The 21,836-nt window shown below is 31.3% G+C and overlaps 1 protein-coding gene and 1 long non-coding RNA gene across 3 annotated transcripts in view; one reads left to right on the top strand and one right to left on the bottom strand.

Annotated features, from left to right (window-relative positions):
• Positions 1-21,836, top strand: part of Oatp74D (Organic anion transporting polypeptide 74D) — a 116,830-nt gene that overhangs the window by 83,863 nt on the left and 11,131 nt on the right. For both annotated transcript variants that reach the window (XM_067347269.1, XM_012364354.2), the window contains 7 exons: positions 552-1,042; positions 1,369-1,742; positions 3,426-3,646; positions 3,851-3,991; positions 13,144-13,266; positions 18,340-18,504; positions 20,577-20,772. In XM_067347269.1, the coding sequence (XP_067203370.1) occupies positions 698-1,042; positions 1,369-1,742; positions 3,426-3,646; positions 3,851-3,991; positions 13,144-13,266; positions 18,340-18,504; positions 20,577-20,772 (1,565 nt within the window). In that variant the 5' untranslated portion in view covers positions 552-697. The remainder of the gene's footprint in view (positions 1-551; positions 1,043-1,368; positions 1,743-3,425; positions 3,647-3,850; positions 3,992-13,143; positions 13,267-18,339; positions 18,505-20,576; positions 20,773-21,836) is intronic.
• On the bottom strand, positions 8,947-11,526 carry LOC105670696 (uncharacterized). Its single transcript, XR_010887893.1, has 3 exons — positions 10,210-11,526; positions 9,966-10,122; positions 8,947-9,815 (listed from the first exon to the last, which is right to left on the bottom strand). It is a non-coding gene; the product is annotated as an uncharacterized lncRNA (long non-coding RNA).

The following is a 21,836-nucleotide window of genomic DNA, read 5'->3' as shown; positions in this document are numbered from 1 at the left end:
TGTACTTCTTTTTTTCAACACGTATCACGCTTTATCCACTGAGTGCGCGACCGTCTAGAGATTTCGTAACTTTGATTGTTTGAATGTATTACGTCAACGGTGAACTAATTCTATATAATACAAACTTGATGTCGTAAAGCTTCACATTTTATATACTGTAAGTTTCGAATAACGTTGCTCCTATTACGTATACTTTTAACCAATTGCGTTTCTTTTATCTTGTTATTTGGTCTTACAGATAAATAAAGAAAGGTGATTGACTTTTCTGAACATTTCTCAAGAGGCAGAGATTAAGTAATCGTACATGTGACGTGTGGTGTGAACTCTTTAAATTATTTTTTCCGCGCTTATCAAAATGAGTTTTCTTCATTATTTGGTTGTATCGAATAGATAATAAAGACGTGTAAAGAACAGAGTTGTTCTAAACAAATTTGTGAACTTTTTTTTATGTAATTGTATGCTTGAGCAAAATTTGCGAGAAATCGCAATTCGACAGTTTTGTCATTTCACCGAATCCACATCTAATACGATTTTTCTTCTTCTGGTTGCAGATTGATCGTTTGAATGCAAGCTTTTTGAGCGGTCAAGAGGTTCGTCCGACGAGAAAGAATCCTGGTTAGAATTTGTGAGGAGGTGCGACATAGAAAGAGTCCGAAAAGTGAGTATCGCATCGCGCACGGAAGAGCGAGTTGGAATAATGGCGGGTGAAGACACGCAGATACTGTCGAACGGCAACGTGGAGGCACTCACGATTATTCCGCCGAAGATGGCGAACGGAAACGGGTTAATTTGCGGCGATAAGCAGCACAACAACAACGGCTCGATACCGAATGGGAAGCTGCACGGCGGGATCGGCGGCACGGAGAACGGCAAGCTCGTAATGAACATTCGAGCAGAAATCGTGCCGGACGAGCGATCGAACAGCCTTCACACGGAGTTCGACGACGCCGATGTGTCCTGTGGCTGGGGTCCTTGCAGGCCCCACTGGCTGCAGTGCTTTGCTACGAAGCAAGCCTTCCTGGTGATCTTCTGTCTCGCCTGGGTCAGTACGCCGAAAAAGCGGTTTTTCTATTTTTTTAAATAAATACATTTATAATTTAAGAAACTTCACACACTGCATTGAGTGAACAGACGCGTAGATTAAATAGCGAAGTAGAAAAGATAATATTTATACATACGTACATGTCAATTTTAAAAGATGATACTAAATGATTAATTAGGATAATTTTTAGTCAAGATTCAGGCAAGAAGTATCTTTCAAATTTCTTTCACGAGATTTGTTCGCACGGGATTTATTTATAACAATAAATTTATTCTTCACAGCAAGCTGATGTCATGCTTATTTCATTGGATTCTGTTTATGTACAGGTGCTTCAGGGTATGTACTACACGTACTTCGTTTCGGTTATTACCACCATAGAGAAGCTCTTCCAAATACAGTCGAAGACGACAGGCATTATCATGTCGGCCACGGAGATTGGTCAGATCGGATCTTCGCTGTTATTGACATATTACGGCGGCCAAGGCCACCGGCCTAAGTGGATAGCCTGGGGCATGATCCTCTTCGCCGTGAGCTCATTCACCTGCTCGATACCTCACTTCATCTTTGACGAACAGCTGATTCGTCAGAACGAGATGCTTAGCGGAATCGGTCAGGGCGGTGAGGGGCGAGGGCCTAATAGTACGGACCCGGTGCCGGCGAACCTCTGCAAGTTCCAGGAAAGGAACAGCACGCTGGAAGGGTAAGTGCTACTGTCATAATTACTTTGGGTTATTTATTTTTATTTCTTAAATTCTTGATGAATGACGCCTGCCGGGTAAATAGCGAGAGCGATTTGTGATGAAGAAAAATGTCTTCGTCAGCTAATCATTCTGATTAAATAGTAGCTACTTCGACACAATGGTGAATTATTGCAAAATTAAAAATTATATGTCAATAACGTGCTATAATTCAAAGAAATCGATTTTAGATTTAGATAAGATTTAGATAAGAAAAGAATGCAATGTGTCTGATTGACAAATGAGAAAATTCGACTAATAACATCATTCTTTTACAACAGTAATTAATTACTGTTAATTAGAAAAACAAATTCCATTTTTTAAAAGACCTAGAATATGATTCTGTGTCGTAATTCTGTTAATTTTATAATGAAAGCGTTTATTTTAATGTTTGAAACTAATTCGCGTAGTTTAAAATGAAACATGCAGTGATAAAATGGAACAGTGTCGATTATCTGACTTGGTTGATTATTTGTTTTCTTGGTATAACATGTTTGTGATATCATGTTATACCAAGAAATCAATAATTATCAACACCGCTAAAAAAATGAAAAACACGTAGGTGTTTTTAATGTACACTATTTCGTTATATATCTGTTCGTTCAAATATTTCGAGATTACTTGGAATTTTTTGGAAATTATATTAAAATGAAAAAATTACTATGATAAGTAAAAGAATCATGTATATTTTAATAGTCAAAATCGAGTTACATTTCTGTTATCACAGACTTCTTCGAGAGGTTTCTTAATATAAAAGACATTGCTTATTTTGAGCTATTCGCGAATAGTAACGGGACCAAATTATATTATTAAAATAAAACTCAAAGTATCTTTGAAATTATAAAAGATAAGGGCTTGTGACATTTCTAGAAACTTTTTTGCACTATTTTCGATTCTTGAATGTCGATCAGAAAATTGTATTTATTATACGAAGAAGCGTAACGACTTTTCAGTAATCTCAGTAATTCTTTCGCGAGTCTTTCGACGACTATGGCTGTTCATTTTTTATTCTTCTAATACTTTTCTACTAATTGATATATGACTCATTGAACAATCGTATTGAACAGTCGAAAGGAAACAGAGTTATTAGGAGAAGGTAATTCCAAGTGCTTCTAAATATTTAAACAATAGTATATAATGTTTCTGGAAAGCGTTGATTACATTTTAAATATAGTCATCAGTAGTATGATTTAAACGGCGATATTTGTAATAAAAAATATTTATCTAACATAAGATAATTTGTACATATGTATAATTAATTACGTACAATGTCAAATATTTGCAGGATAATTTATAAATGTTGAGATTGTGATATCACCATAAATTATTGCTTTTATAGTTATAGCGATCATGTAGAATTTGATTACAAATCTTTTAAATTAACAATTTAAATCTTATTTTATCTTGTAACCTGTTTTAATTTCTTGATTTCTCTAACACATACACATAATATCCATAATATACCTAATATCATTCCAAGGTTCACTTAGTTCTATATAACGCAGTATACAGCAAGTGTACTTTATGAGTGCCCATCAAGAATTAAGTAATATTCACGTTAATAGCCGCGCGTATATCGTTATCTCGAAGTGGACGCAGCAAGTAACATTTTATGATCAATTTTATTATATCTTTCTTTTTTTAAGATGGAACGTATCGACGACCACACCGCAGATCAATTCAGCAGAATATTGCGAAGGCGATTTCCTCACAGAGCAGAGAATACAGAGTAAGATAACCACGGTAGTGCTAGCGATATTTTTTGTATCGTTGCTCGGCGTAGGAATGGGCCAAACGGCGGTGTACACGCTCGGTATACCGTACATCGACGACAATGTGGCCAGCAGAGAAAGTCCTTTGTATTTCGGTAAGTCTTATCGATTCGCAAATTACTACTTTTAGCTATATTCTTTTCTATCTTATATATTTTTTATCAGTAGTAGATCAAACTTTTTGTATTCGAAAACTTAGTTATCTATTTTTAACTAGGCCTATGTAGATCTATCTAAACCATTAAAATTCTTATATCTATTAAATTTTTAACTGAAAAAATTATTTAATTATGCTACAGCGATCACTATCGGAGTGCGGATTCTTGGTCCAGCATTAGGCTTCATTCTCGGTTCTTTATGCACAATGGTCTATGCGGATTTGTCGAAAAATCCACAGATCACGCCAACGGATCCAAGATGGGTCGGAGCTTGGTGGCTAGGTAAGTTTACAAGTTAATAAATAACAAAATTTCGATGTTTATAAAAACTAGACACACTAACACGCGCTACGTGTGCGCGTATTTATATACTTTTAGTTACAAAAATATATATATTATAAATATATTTTTAATAAAAATAATAATAATATAATATAATATCACCATTACTTATATATTATTAAATCATTGTTAATGTCGCAATTCATAGCACTATATACAGTGTTATTTAATACCTGTTATTTACGTGCAAAAATGTGTAAAAATTAATTAAACTTGTGATTAGGTTATTACATAAACGTTTAGTATAGAATAATTCGAAAATAAATAATTATCCGCACTTTCAGCGAGCATTTATATTAAACTGATAGAGTTACGTTTTTGACATTCTAGAAAGTGTTTAAACAAAGAATTCGGAAATGTATCAAGATTCAAAAAAGACATTTTGAATATTTCCTCTAAAGTATTATAAAAGACAAGCATTAACCGCAACCCGTATGAATCATGTGTAAAATTTAATGAAAGTGTTTAAGCAAATGAACTTACGCCGTTTAGTTTTTTTTCTAAATATAATAGGCTGCTAACTTAAATTACAAATCATAGATTTGCTACTGAAAATAATTTATATTTTAAAAATAATTATTGCAAGCATTGAAGGTTTTATTTATCTTTAAAGAAAATCTTTAATAAAACAGTTATATAATTCACAATACAATTTTTTAAGTATTAAAAATATTTGAAATAATTATAAGAATTAGATTTATAGCTTGGGAATAATTAATAATTATAAATACTCTAAAAATTGTAATTATTTTTTTAAATATGCTGAGTATCTTGTACATTTTATAAGCCTAGTATTACACAATCATACAAAATGCCACGCAAACTACCAATTTGTATAATATTTTGTTTTTAAATATTAAAATAACAAATTTTTTTATGATGAATTATTTGTCTTATGATAAATGCATTATATATTACATAAATTTTTTTCGAATGAATACAATTTTGCAATTTAGATTGATATATAATATTTTACCGACACATGATGTATTACATTCGTAGACTTTTACAGAAGTTATAATAATAAATTGACATTACATAAAGTACAAAATTAATGTAAATACATAAACGTAATAATATACAAAAAATTTTATAAAAATTAAATTACAATGAATATTTACAATAAAATTGTTGTAAAAATTAAATTACAATGAATATTTACAATAAAATTGTTGTAAAAATTGTCGGTATTTCTGTCTTTACAGAAAAGTCAAAGATGATTTCATTAAATTCGTTCCAGTTTATAAATTTATAAAAATTGCTTATAAAATTAAATAATGTACATAATCAAATTTATAATTATAGTCAATAAATTTAATAATGTAATTAAGTTTTTTATAAAACATAGATTTATAATCATGTTTATAACTTTATAAACATAAAACAAATAATTTACGTCAGAGCTATATATGGCACTTTTCTTGCATTTCTTTTAATTAAATAAAATCGTCAGAATCAGGATTATTATTATTGCTGGTTGCGATCCTACTTAGATGCCGTTACCATCATTCTCATTGTTAGCTTCTGGAAAAATCTATATAAACATTTATAATATTCACGTTAAAATTGAATTAATTTTGGCTGTGATCATTATATTCTATATATTTAACAAATTAAACGCGATTTGACAAATGTGAAAAATTAATTACACTTAATAATATTAACAGTAATATCAATAAAACTTACTGCTATTACTTTTATTCAATTTAGTTGGTTAGCCAAATGGTGTTCGTCTTTATGTAGTGATTGAAATGAATTTTCTTTAACAGATATATTTCTGTGACAATTATTACGCTATACTTCAAAATCATCACTTTTGGTACATGTATTTCCATAGCCAACTCTGAAATGTATATTTCTTTAATTGATCCTTAGAAGTGCGAGTGCAAGTGACCTTCTAAACTTTTAGATAAGAATAAATCGTTCTCATCATAAATGGTGCATTCACGTCAGTGAGTTAAAATATAATCTTGATAATATCTGTCTTTGGTATTTTTATTCGCGATTAATCATTTTTTGGTGCATTTTTGTATATGTAAAGATTATAAAGCGGACATTTCGTTAACAATCTTTTAGTGACATTGTGTTTTTTTCAAGTGACGAAACACTTTCTGACGAATCCACTGTGTCGTATGTTCTTTGCATATTTTTCAATTTGTCCGAATGATTATTATTTATATGATAATTTAGCTTACTGCTAACAGTAAGAGTTATGTTATCGTGGCAAATATTACACTCCATAACAAAATCATCTTTTAGTGTACTATATTTCCGTATCCAGCTTCTAAGTTTATGATTCTTTTGTTCTTGTTTAGTATGCTCTTTTAAATGCCTTTCCGTAGATGTAGAAAGAAGTCTCGCATTACAGATAATACATTTTGAACATAATTTGTTTAGATATGTGAAATACATCCAGGGCCATTTTTTTCGTTTTCTCTCGTATTCGTATTTCGAAATTTCTTCATGACGTGCTGCTATATGATTTTCAAAGTTATTATATTGTAAGTATTTGTATTCATTTTTGCAAAATATGCACTGCGCTTTAAAATTCGATAGTTTCACATAATATTGCCCCAGATACTGTTTAGTTGCCATATTTAGTGACATAGACGTGTCCGTTTCAAGTGACGAGATGCGTTTTGACGGACTAACTGTGTCGTATGTTTCTTGTGTATTTTTTAATTTGTTTGGATGTGAATTTTTTATATGTTCAGTTAAATTAATTTTTTGAATAGCAACCGATAATTCTTTGTGACATTTATTACACTTCATAGAAAAATCATCACTTTTCGCAAAATATTTTTCTAGCCAACTTTTTTGTGTATGATTCTCTTGTTCTTCTTCAGAATGAAAATCTGTTAAATGCTTTTCCACAGATTTGGATTCCACAGATATAGACAGAACGTTTGCATCACAGATAATACACTGCGAATATGATTCGTTTAGGTACTTGAAATACATCCATGGCCATTTTTTTCGTTTTCTTTCTTCTTCGTATTTCTCAATTTCTCTATGCTGACTATGTATATGGTGTTTTAAGGTGTTAATTGTTATATAAGTATATTTTTTTTCACAAAAGTTACACTGTGCTTCAAAATTCGACAGTAATGTATAATATTCCCGCACATTCTTTTTAGTTATATTACTTAGTGGCATTGTGTCCGTTTGAAGTCACTGGACGCGTGTAACTGATACAAGAACCTTTCTGTCGAAAAGTATAAAAGAGAACGAAAGAGGACACATAATTTTTCATTTGAATGTAAATATTTGTACGTCGGCTACAGAGCTAACAATTATCAAAACACGCGGTCACATCTAATGCCGAGTAATAACATCTCAGCGAAAGAGACAGTGTATCGTACATATACGAATATATGGTTTTTTTAAAAATAATATACAAATGAAATATTATCTATATCAGTGCTCGGAATTAGATGCACATTTCGTGCCGATTCCCGAGACGACGCCTCCTAATTCCTTACTACCACTCGAGACTCGACGACCGAGCCGCCGATAGCGCGTCTAATGTTCAGTCTTAGGAGCGTCCTTATATAAATGTTAATAATGATTTCATAAAAGGTACAATCCTGTTTTTTATATAGGGACGCACCTAAGCCAGAACATTAGCGGCTCGGCCGTTCGAGCCTCGAGCAGTAGTGGGAGGATAGAAGGCGTCGTCTCGGGAATCGGCATCGGCTCGAAATGTGCATTTAATTCCGAGCACTGATCTATATATAAAATAAAACTATTTTCAATTATAGTTATATCAAAGATATAATTGATATGTTTTCATCAAGAAAAATGCGTATTTTTTTGAATTATTTATATTGCGTTAAATGCAATTGATATATCGATTGCAGAAATAAATAGAAATGATTGACTCAATACATATAATTGCATAAAAAAATTATTATGTGTATGCATTTGTCCACCTGATTTATTTTCAGATATGGCATTATCAATATCAACCTTTTTGTATAAGATGGCCAGATTTATTGAATTAAATATCGTATTACGTCATTCTATTCTTATTTGCTCAATAATAAGTTTTTAATGATTTAAATTTAATTTTAAATTCGCGTATTAAAAAGGAGAAGAGATAATATTTTATATGTTTAAATATTTTTATATAAAACGTACTTTGACAGTTATTCCTCTACGTACAAAAGTAATTTCTGTTGTTCTTAATAAAATGTAGGATATATTGACTGAATGCGCAAAATTTTTGATAAGTTTTGTGATAGAGAAAGTGATTAAAAGTAATTTTATTAGATACACAAACGCGCACTCTATGCGCGTTATTTAATCTTTTAATTATAAAGAAATATATATTATTACTATTTATTTAATAAAAATAATATTATTATTAATATTATAATATTATCACCATTATTTATATATTATTATACCATCATTATCATTATATTGTCGCAAGTTGTAGCATTATATATAGTGTTATTTAACACAAGTCCTGCTATTCACGTGTAAAAATTTGTGAAAATTACTTGAACTTGTGATTAGGTTATTACATAAACGTATAGTATAGAATAATTCAAAAATAAATAATTAGACCGCACTTTAAGCAAGCATTTATATTAAATCAATAGAGTTACGTCTTTGACAGTCTAGAAAGTGTTTAAACAAAAAATTTGGAAATGTGTCAAGATTGAAAAAAGACATTTTGAATATTTTCTCTAAAGCACCAAAAAAGACACGCACTAACCGCACCCGTATAAATCATGTGTCAAATTTAACGAAAGTATTTAAGCAAATGAATCTACGCCGTTTGATTTCTTTTTTAAATGTAATAGGCTACTAACTTAAATCACAAGTCATAGATTTGCTACTAAAAATAATTTATATTTTCAAAATAATTATTGCATTTATCTTTTAATAAAACAATTATATAATTCACAATACAATTTTTTAAGTATTAAAAATATTTGAAATAATTATAAGAATTAGATTTATAGGCTGGGAATAATTAATAATTATAAATACTGTAAAAATTGTAATTATTTTTTTGGTATTATTTCCTGAAATATGCTGAGTATCTCGTATATTTTATAAGTCTAGTATTACACAATGATACAAAATGCCACACAAACTAACAATTCCTATAATATTTTGTTTTTGAATATTAAAATGACACATTCTTTTACGATGAATTATTTGTGATATAACAAATGCATTATATATTACATAAAACTTTTGCGAACAAATACAATTTTCAAATTTAAATTGATTATTTCACCGACAATTTATGTATTACATTCGCAGACTTTTACAGAAGTTATAATAACAAATTGACATTACATAAAGTACAAAATTAATGAAAATACATAAACGTAAAAATATACAAGAAATTTTATAAAAATTAAATATTTAAAATAAAATTGTTGTAAAAATTGTCGGTATTTCTGTCTTTACAGAAAAATCAATGATTATTTCATTAAATTCGTTCTAGTTTATAAATTTATAAAATTGCTTATAAACTTAAAACAAGATACATAATCAAATTTATAACTATAGTGAATAAATTAAATAATGTAACTAAGTTTTTTATAAAACATAGATTTATAATAATAATTATAACTTTATAAACATAAAACAAACAATTACACGTTAGAGCTATATATGGCATTTTTCTTGCATATCTTTTAATAAATTAAAATCGTCCGAATCAAGGTTACTATTATTGCTGGTTGTGATGCTACTTTGATGCCGTTACCATCATTTCCATTGTCAGCTTCTGGATAAATCTCTATAAACATTTACAATATTTACGTTAAAATTAAATTGGTTTTTGTTGTTACTATTATATTTTATATATTTAATAAATTAAACGCGATTTGACAAATGTGAAAAATTAATTACACATAATAATATTAACAATAATATCAATAAAACTTACTGCTATTATTTTTATTCAATTTAGTTGGTTAGCCAAATGGTGTTCGTCTTTATGTAGTGATTGAAATGAATTTTCTTTAACAGATATATTTCTGTGACAAATATTACGCTCTACTTCGAAATCTTCACTTTTGGTCCATGTATTTCCATAGCGAATTCTGAAATGTATGTTTTTTTTATTTGTACCTTAGAATGCGAGTGCAAGTGACTTTTTCAATTTTTAGATAAGAATAAAACGTTCTTACCATAAATAGTGCATTTCACGTCAATGAATATACAAAACTATAAAATTTATTCTTTGTCTTTGGTATTTTTTTTATGATTAAACATTTTTTGGTGCATTTTTTTATATGTAAAGATCATAAGGCGAACTTTTCGTTAACAATCTTTTAGTGACATTGTGTCCTTTTCAAGTGATGAAACACGTTCTGACGAACCAACTGTGTCGTATGCACCTTGCGTATTTTTCAATTTCTCCGAATGTTTATTATTTATATGATGATATAGATTAGAGCTAACAGAAAGAGTTACGTTATCGTGGCAAATATTACACTCCACCACATCATTTTTTTGTATACAATATTTTTGTATCCACCTGTTAAGTTTATGATTTTTTCGTTCTTCTTTAGTGTGCTGTTTTAAATGCTTTTCCGCAAATGTAGAAAGAACTTTTGCATTACAGATAATACATTTAGAACATAATTTGTTTAGATACGTGAAATACATCCAGGGCCATTTTTTTTGTTTTCTCTCGTATTCGTATTTTGAAATTTCTTCATGACGTGCTGCTATATGATTTTCAAAGTTTGTATCTTTTATATAATCATATTTATTTTTGCAAATTATGCACTTTGCTTTAAAATTCGATAGTTTTAGATAATATTTCTCCAGATACTGTTTAGATGTTATATTTAGTGACATAGACGTTGTGTTCATTCGAAGTGACGAGACGCTTTCTGAACCTGCTGTGTCGTATGTTTCTTGCGTAATTTTTAATTTGTCCGAATGTGTTTTTATTATATGATTAGTGAGCTGAACATTCTGAATAGAAATCGATAATTTTTTGTAACAAATATTACACTCCATCAACAATTCATCAATTCTTGTAGTATATTTCGATAGCCAATTACTAGGTGTATGATTTTCTTGTTCTTCTTTAGAATGAAAATCTTTTAAATGCTTTTCCACAGATTTAGATTCCACAGATATAGACGGAACGTTTGCACCACAGATAATACACTGCGAATATGATTCGTTTAGATACTTGAAATACATCCATGGCCATTTTATTCGTTTTCTTTCTTCTTCGTATTTTTTAATTTCTTTATGATGTCTATTTATATGTTTTTTTGAGGTATCATTTTTTACATAAATATATTTTTTTTTGCAAAAGTTACATTGTGCTTTAGAATTCGTCTTTAATGTATAATATTCCCGCACGTTCTTTTTAGTTATATTACTTAGTGACATTGTGTCCGTTCGAAGTGACTGGACGCGTGTAACTGATACAAGAACCTTTCTGTCGAAAAGTATAAAAGAGAACGAAAGAAGACACATAATTTTCTATTTGAATGTAAATATTTGTACGTCGGCCATAGAGCTAACAATGATCAAAACACGCGGTAACATCTCATGCTGAGTAATAACATCTCAACGTAAGAGACAGTGTATCCTACATACACGAATATATGATTTTGTGAAAAATAATGTACAGATGAAATATTATCTATATGTATGAAATAAAAATATTTTCAATTATAGTTATATCACAAAGAAATAATTGATATGCTTTTATCAAGAAAAACGCGTATTTTTTCGAATGATTTATACTGTCTTAATGCAATTGATATATCGATTGCAGAAATAAATAGATATGATTGACTTAATAGATATAATTACATAATAAAATTATTATGTGTATGCATTTATCCATCTGATTTATTTTCAGATATGGCATTGTCAACGTCGACTTTTTTTTATAAGATGCCCCGCGATTTATTGAATTAAATATCGTATTACATCATTCTATTTTTATTTGCTCAATAATAATTGTTTTTAATGCTTTAAATTTAATCTTAAATACGCGTGTTAAGATGGAGAAGATTTAATATTTTATATGTTTAAATATTTTTGTGTAAAACGCACTTTGACGGTTATTTGTTTGCCTACAGAAATAATTTCGACGTTTATTAATGAAATGTAGTATATATTGAATATATGCACAAGAGTTTTAATAGGTTTCGTGAGAGAGATGTGGATTAAAAGTAATTTTATTGAAGACACACGAGCGCGCATTTTATGCGCGTTATTTAGTTATTTAATTATAAAGAATTATATATTATATCTATATTTTTAATAAAAATATTATTATGTTACCATTATTTATATTATATATTATTATTAATTTGTTTTATATTATTATACTATTATTATCATTATATTGTCGCCAGTTTAGGCATATATAGTATTAGTTATTACAAGTCCTGTTATTCACGTGTAAAAATGTGTGAAAATTATTTAAACTTGTGATTTGGTTATTACATAAATGCATAATGTAGAATAATTCAAAAATAAATAATCGAACTAAATTTCGAGTGAGTATTTATATTATGCCAATAGAGTTGTGTCTTTCATATATTTCATATATTTCAGAAAAGATTTAAACAATGAATTTAGAAATCAATATTTAGAGAAGACATTTTGAATATTTTTTATAAAACAAAACAATACTTGTACTCGTAAGTTGTAATCGTAAGCCGTATAAATCAAAAAATGTGAAAATTATTGTTTTAGCAAACAAATTTATGTTGTTTGGTTTCTTTTTTAAATGTAATTTAATTACTAACTTTCTCAAAGTATGAACTGTTAAAATATGCAACTTTTGCGATGACAATCGTTCGATAGCACGAAGTAACGCAATCGCGCATCGAAATAATCAATTAAGTAGTGTCGCGGAAAAATGATAACAAAATGAAAATCTTTCATGCTTTTTTCAAGAATTTTTTAGGAATAATAATTGATTTAGATCTGAAAAATTAATTCAATAAAAACAGTAACGTTTCTACATGTAAAAAAAGCTTTCCATTGCGAAGCGACTTATCTTAAATTATCTTTTGAAGATTCTCAGGACTCTTTGCTCCGAATTTTCTCGCCAAATTTGATGTTTGGTGCTGTTTCAGGTTTGGTGCTAATATCGGCAATGCTAATGATGGTCAGCATAGGAATGTTCGCGTTCCCGACGCGGTTGCCGAAGAGCAGAACGCCGCCTCGACGCGCCGATGCCAAGAAGCCTAGTCTTCGTGGTAAGTCTTGATTTATCCTTCGGGGATAGCGCGATAGTTCTCGTCAGACTAGCCACCTTTTCGGATCTCGCGCAGGTATAATCTGTTTTTATGGCTCGCCGTAAGCCGCTTTGTAACAGTCTCGTCTCTTTTTCTCTCTTTGTCTCTCTTATTCTCTCCATCTCGCGATTTTCTATGCGAATCCTCTCGAAGAGGAGGTCTTTGAGAGTAAAAAGGATAATGGGCGGAGTGCGTTACGGCTCGGATGCGATATCGGTTTATTCTCGGGCGCCGTAATGCATCCGTGTAAATTTAGTCTATGCGTATGTCGTTACACATTCGTGTCCGCGCTTTTTTCTTTTTGCGATTACAATTCGCGGCTAGTATGTGTTGCAGTGTCATGCGATTATGATAAATCTCGACACTTGGTGACGGTTTGTACTTAGGCGTAGGAATTTATGTCGTTGTTTGTGATATTACACATGTAAATTACGTATGAATGTACGGTATATGGAAATGGTTATTTTCGAGAAAAACAAAGCCTTTGCATAATTGTCAATTATATTTTTCACATTAATGACAAACATTTTTGCTACGTGCTGGACGATTCGCATAGTGCCGTAGATCGAAGGCTAACGAGAATGCAAATAGAAGCCGGAGACAATGTGCTCTTCGTAAATTAATCGGAAGTTTGCGACGAGTGATTTCGCCTACAGTCTGGATAATGCGTTTTCTTATACGCATATATTATTTATATCGCGTCGTCAAGGCGGCGAGACAGTGCTGGCTTTATAATGTATCGGTACTCTAAACGACATTTTTTGATACATCTCCGTTTGTTTATTTTATTTTAATCCAATAAATTGATTTTTTATTTGACTTGGTAATATTTTTTTATTTTATTTTTTTGCTGACTCTTTACAAAATAAGAAATATAATAATTAATTAAAAAAAAGATTTTTTATTATTACAAAACATGAAAACATACGGCTAATAAATCAAATATATATTTGACTCAAAAATTAAATTAGAATTATTTTAGAGCAATTCTTGTTGATAAATCTACTTTTCTGAAAGTTAACTTGATACCGCAGCTAAATTCCCTCAGTACGTCTTTTTTTATTCATCACTCTGTAAATTTTTTAGCATAATATTTTTGTTTCAAATGAAAAATTGCACTATAATGAATTGTTGCGAAAAACTTGCGACATTTAAGAGTTAAACGCGACATGCGATTGATTTATAACAACCCACACATTTAAATCAGCTTGTTCGCTTTGGTTGTCCAGTGACGATCAGCGCAATAATATGAATCACTGTGCTATATTCACATACAGTTGCTTCGATATCTCGAGCGAGGTCCCGATATTGGTCCCGCCGTCGCTGCGCACATTGTATTTATCCGGCTCTCTACCTTGGTGTGCGTATAAGAGGAGGAATAAACCGATCAGATGACGCTCACGCGTAAGCTCTCGCGATCCAAGGTCAAGGGCAAATTTAGGTGGCGAGCAGAGAATCGGTGTCGCCTTCGTTCATAATACGCGCGTCTAATCGGGGAAGTACGGGTCACGCCGAGATTCACATTTTGACACGCCTGCAAAAAGTTAGACGAGCGATTAAACTTCCATGGGGAATCATCTCCTCGAATGACTCTCTCAAATTCGGCGACCGTGAATAATCAATCTCGTCCCTGATTAGACCTTTGCGCGTTTGCCGTTTTTTTCTTTTTTTTTCGGTGACGCCGTTTCCAGTTGAACTTGCACTGCCAGAAATGGCTCTTTGAAGACGGTGTTTCATGCTTCGTTTGCGGTTCAGTCACCTTGACTTGTTTATCCTTTGATTTTTCCTAAGCTGTTCAAGGTAGATTAACAAAAATTTAACATGTCGAACGCACGTTCTATTGACTGCAAATATTATTCAACTCTAAAATACAACGCAGTAAAAAAAATTTCTGGTCAAAAGGCATTCATATGTAATTGTATACATTCTTTTTATACAACTTTTTCATGTTTTATACGTTTTTTACAAAAATATTTTTTAAATTAACTTTTTGTTAAAATACTTTTAGATTATTTTAATATAATTTTTTGCTCTTTGTGTGATTTAAAAAAATTAAATAAAGTTTTTCAAAATACATGAAATATTCTTTTATACTTTTACAAATTTTCATTGATATATTCTCTCTAAAATTAAATTCTTGAAATGTAATTCAATATATTTTATTTATCCCTTAATTATCATTTTTTGTTGTAAAATTAATGTGCAAATCTACATACATTTTTTTTTAATGTAAAAGGGAAAGAATATAATGTGAGATAGCGGGAATTAAGAACAAATTTTGATGTATATTGTATCAGGTGGATATAAATGATTTCCAAATAATTTGTTGAGATTTTCGAAACACACTTCATCATTTGCGTGAGTCACCTTATAACTCGACAACAACTTGTAGCTTGTTCTGATGCCGAAAGCCCTGAAATCGTCGGATGCTCCTTTAACGGACCCTCGCGCGAGGATGATGCGTTCACGCGTGTACATGCGTGCATGCATGCGCGAAAGCCGCCGCTCTCTCTGCGTGTGTGCGTTAATAATAATGACTGACCGACTCGTGTACGAGGTGGGGCAAGTTCACGGTCACGCGTCGTACATAGAGGCGGTGGTGGACACGCACGCGCGTACGTTTTGCACTGACCGTGTGCGTGTGTTTCTCACTCTTTTTTTTTTCTTTACTGTGTGTCTCTCGCCCTCTCTTTCGCTCCATCGCGTTTCTCTCTTGCCTTACACGCGCGCGTCCGCTACAAGTCATATTACTAACACCGTCGCGCTTAATTCGGCGGATCGCCTACACGAAAGCCTTCTTTAATGTCTAATTTCTTAAGTCGTATCCGATGTTTTATTTATTATCGGCCACGCTGTTATTTTGTTTAGAACAGGTTCCGACGCTATTGCATATTTATAATGAATAGCTAAACAACTTATTTCTAAAACCGGATGTTCTACACACGTAGCTCTGTAAATACCGGCAGATCAAATTACATAATGGTGGTTCAAAAAAAATTATAATCATTACAATTGTAACAGGTATAAAAAAATCTTAGATATCGAATTTATAACGTTTGAAAGATATCTATGCAATTGAATCGTCTTGTGGTATTTGAATCTCGCTGATTACATCTACGAGAGTAGGTACTCCAATCAGACTCAATTGTTGCCCAACTATTGTACAATCATTAAATCTAATGAACGCAGTTGTAAAATGCAGAACATTTATACTTCGATACACACACGCTCGCACATTCTCCTACCGCTTGCACCACTTTATTTCCATTTTACGCATTAATTATGAATCAATAACAAAGTTTACAGTTCATTTATAGTTTGTGAAATAGTAAGATCTGTCACGAACATCTGTTCGTACAAATTTATTTGTGGATAATGATTGGCATCATATGTTCGAAGAAGAACCTTTAAAGGGCATTCTATACACGCGCGATGATACTCGGAACGCAGTTAATCACGATTTATCTGCTTAAGATTTGCGGACGTTTCTATGTGTGAGGTTGCCACAGCTCCTAGGTAGATTTTTTCGGATGCCTAGAAACCTTCAGATTTCAATTTTAGACAATCTTAAGCATGTAGCTAACGTTCGCACGCACAAAATTATGCATATATTATACACTCACGCAATATAGCGCGAAAAAGATGTTTAACTTGTTTGACTAGATAAATCAATATTGTTTTTAACAAGAAGAAATTAAAAACACCAATTTTGCTTTCTTACTGAATAATTTGTAAAATAAATCAACTTCAGCCTGTTCTCCAATTTTCAAGAATTTTTTGCCTAGAAAATAAAATAATCGATTGCATGATTGTAAATAGTTTTAATCGTGAAACTTTGAAACATTTAATAGTCGACGTTCTTATTCTTCATATTGTCGACATTCGGTTGGAATCAAATGTGTTGAATTAATTCCAAGGTGGTTCTACGTTGAAATTTGTGTTACAGCACATACATAAAGATATATGCGTCTCTTATATTACGCTTTGTGATCTTTTCAAAAAGTTTCGAAGCCGGAAAAAAGTGACCATTAAAATGTCAAAATTTATTATAGGTGGAGGTGAAACATTTCCTAACTCTTGACGACAATTGGATAATAATTTCATTGGCAGATGACTTCGTTACATTATTGCCTTAATGGTACTTAGACTATTAGAGATAATAGGTTTTCTCTAATACGCGTTTATCGTAAGCATTAATATAATCTGGCAAGAGCAGACATAAAAGTCTACACGACGTATTGATTTGCACAGATATTAATTAATTACATTAATTACATTAATTTTGGCAAAATTGCCGATGTTTATCGGTGTACCAACATCGTCGCCGTAGGTGCTGAAATTGCTTGTTGGCGAAATCGCTTGCTAATGACACTTACAATTAGCATTCTATAACGTAAAATCGTACGACAGTATCTTTCTCTTTTCTCTTTTCTCGGCGCGATTTCTTTCTCCATTTTGTTCTTAGCTCGCAGTTCGCATTCTCAAAGAGAGAAACGCGAAGAGAGATTCAATTGCTAGCTAATTAGCTTGCTTCTCATAATCGAACTCGTAAATATGTGGCAAATCGGTAGAGCCGACAACTCTATCAAATTTTTAGAGGATGAGTGTGTGTGTATACAGACGCATGTGCGGATTAAAGGAATAGAGAGATTGGGCAGAAATCTGGGATCAATAAGAAATAATTGTGGCCAAGCGTGCATCTCGTTCGCCGCGATGTATCCACGGAGTGCAATCGCGGCCAAGATATCGCTAATTATAAGTTTTGCGTAACTTCTGCCCGATACGAAATACGTCGAGTTGATAACCTATCGTGTATTAGTCATATGATAATCTTACATTTATTTTTTACTCAGATGACTGCAATAAATAGGAATATAATAATTATTAGGATATATAATGATCGAAATTTTAACAACACACATACATGTGTTTACCTTTTGACAATTTTTTTTTATTCTTCTTGTGTTAGAAATTAATTTATAATAAAAAAGAAGGTATTTATCGATTGTACTGATATTACACATATTGTTGCAGATTTTCCGAACGCAGTGAAGAGGCTTTTGAAGAACGACATACTGATGTTCAGAACTGCAAGCAGCGTGCTACACATCCTGCCAATTGCTGGTCTTTATACCTTTCTGCCTAAGTACCTTGAGAGCCAATTTCGCCTACCAGCTCATCATGCGAATATGATTTCAGGTAATTATCGTGACTAAACATGTGACTAAAGTTTGGAAACCTTGAATCGTATCTAATGACAAGCATCGTGAAAGATGAGTCGTACTCGGAACGACAGCTACATCATTCCCGAAAGATCGACCGACCGACGTCGCAAAATTTCGCCACCGGATATCCGCTGCGATTACGGCGTAAAGTGGATAATTTGACATAAACGACAGAACGGGCGGGTATTTCGCATTATTTCGCTCGCGAAAAAAATTATTCTCTTACTTGATCTTACAAAAAATTGCGACGAAGTCCTCGTCGACAAATTAAGCCGAATTATTTACTACAGCAATTTGAGAAAATATACAGTTTGCAATGATATTTCAAATTGGATAATTATCGACAACATACAGAGTTCTTTTTATTTTAAAAATATATAATTAATAAATAATTAAAATGCACGGTATAATAGATGTTGCGAGAAGCTGTTTTGAATTGATTGCGCGTGCAACAATAATGTGAAATAAATAATTCGATATAATTGATAGTACTTACGTATTTCAGTATTAATTGTACGTTATGCTTTCTTTCATATGCGTGTACGCGTGCTAATTTATGATGATTGTTCGTCGAGTAATTGGCAGCGAATGCTATAAAATACGATTGCAGTTTGCTTCTATTTTATCTTCCGTCATTCTGTGCGCTCGTGCACTAGTCTGTGACCGTATTTTCGGGGTATAATTTGGTAAAACTATTATTATGCTTGTTGCGCGATGCTATTTTATCGATTTCGCATTATACCGTAACCCACGAAGAAGTTGTGCCAAGCCGATGAAAGTATAAATAGAATTTTATGATTCCGCGCGAAAGTCTACTTTTTACTTTAAACAATTATTAAATAAAAATATCTTATAAGAATTCGTGAAATAGAAAGTACATCTGATTGTGGAGTCGTGTATAGGATCTCGTGTTTCGATTGCGATGCCACATATTTGGACGAAACGAAAAGACAACTAAAAACCAGGATTCATGAAATTAATAAGAAAGCCTCTCCATCGGCCAATCAAAGTATCTCTAATGATCATAATTTCGATTAGAATATTGTAAAAATACTTGATGATGAACAGTCTTATAACAAAAGACTGATTTCAGAAATGGTTTACATTAAGAAACAGAAGTACGGATTGAACGAACGAAGCAATACGGACAGTTTTTATCTAAATAGTATGCACTCGTCAGAATCTTATTCTTTCTTTCCTTTGCCTTCTTTCCACTTTTCTGTTGTTATTTCACATCTAATTTTTAAACAAGTAATATCGTGAATTAGAAGATTAAGATCTATTATTATACAAGATTTTGTGAAATTAATCTCAGGTGCGTTTTTTTACAATTCTTTAATTTAATTTTATATAGCTTTAATTGATACTCACACCTACTTGTAGTTTTTACAATTTTTATTTTCTGACTTTATTACTTATTGGAATTACGGACATCTTTTGTACTGAAGAGAGTTGAATCGAAACGTTTACTTTCGCAATGTCCGTAAAATGCTCATGGACTCTGTCTCTTAGTTTTCTTTTTGTTTCGTCGAAACATCTGGCATCGCAATCAAAATACGAGATCCTATACACGGCTCCGCAATAAAATGTGCTTTCTATTTTATGAGTTCTTATAAGATATTTATTATATATTATTAAATGAAATACAATCAACTATAAGCACGAACAACGTTGCACAGCTCTTTACCCATTTTATTTTGTATTATAAATATTTTATTTTTATAAGAAATGTTATATATATTGATTAAAAAATAGAGAATAGAATATAGCTTACGAAGTTTTTTACTTAATAGTTACAAATTGATGACTTCTTTTTATGTTTACATAAGTAGCTATATAGCTATTTCTCAACGTCATTCAAGCACATTTTACGATTTCCATTGCAAAAAAACTAACAGGCACATTTTTTAATTAATGATGTCTACTTTAATGATGTAATTCTGATGATCTTTGGGTTTCCTTTGTACATCGTGACTAGACGATGACGCGAAACATGTGAATGAGTGGTTTTGAACGATCGTATAATGAGCGTGATTTTTTGCGCAGGTGTTGGTGGTATCCTAGTAATGGGATTGGGTATCATAATTAGCGGAGTATTTATCTTGAGGGCAAAGCCTAATGCCAGGTTTGTCGCAGCCTGGATCGCCTTCACCGCTGTCATTTATGCGATCGGTATGGGTGTATTGATGTTTATTGGCTGTCCAATGGACGATTTCGCTGGACTAGTGTCACGTTCCGACGGGTAAGTGACTTTATTACAAAAAATTTGAATAAAGTGTGAATAAATTCATTCTTGCAATATTACACTTGATGCAAAAAATAATATTTAGGTTATTATTACAAATTGAAGAAAAAAGTATCAGTAGATGTCAAGCGAAGATAACAAAATATGTTATAATTTTTAATTTGATATTATATTAATATATAATTTATTTTTAATTTTAAATTAAAGTAGAATATATATATATATAAAAAATGTGGAATATAATCTCTCAACACACACGAGGGCTGCAATATTTTAACGACAGACTCCGCGCTTTCGGATTAAGTGAATTTATTTTACACTTTTATATTCTCTTCTGAGATAACATCTTTGTTTCGTGATGTTTTCAAAAGTTTATCCGACTCATGTTTGTAACATGTTTGTTACACAATTACCGCGATCGCCGTATTCAAATGCGAGCATGGCATATATCTATTCTGTTTAACGAAATACAACGTGTTTGGATTAATGTCTGAAGTGTCTCTAGTTCTCTTAAATATTAGATATGTACATGGAAAGAACACTTTTGCTGAAAGATTTAAAAGATTGTGCCAGATACAGTTCTAAAAATAAATTTTGTTGGACAACCAAAATTTATTAATAGAGCGCTCGATTTTTTTCATATTGCAGCAAAAAGTTTTAAGTACTCTACCCTAGAGAAAATGGTGTAATATGGTCAGATGTAAATATATATATAATTAGTTATGAAAAAATCTAATAACATATGTAATTTTATATGATCATATAAAATTCAGATCTTTTCATAACTAATTGTATATATTTATATCTGACCAATTATACCATTTTTTCTCGGGTACTGATAAATTTTGAATGTCCAGCAAAATTTATCTTCAGATTTTTGTTTCTGACACATTTGTAGATCTTTCAGCGAGTGTTTTTTATTCATGATTCGATAATTTTATCTATTATAAACGTGAAAATAAAAAACATTCTCAATAATCTCCAAAAATATTTATTCTACTGAGCAGAACAAGCTTCGTAGTTAGGTTGTTAAGTTTGGCTATAATTTTTTAAACATGAGT

This window comes from Linepithema humile, chromosome 1 (assembly GCF_040581485.1).
Source record: "Linepithema humile isolate Giens D197 chromosome 1, Lhum_UNIL_v1.0, whole genome shotgun sequence".
Classification (NCBI taxonomy): domain Eukaryota; kingdom Metazoa; phylum Arthropoda; class Insecta; order Hymenoptera; family Formicidae; genus Linepithema; species Linepithema humile.
This window is presented reverse-complemented; position numbering and strand designations above follow the sequence as displayed.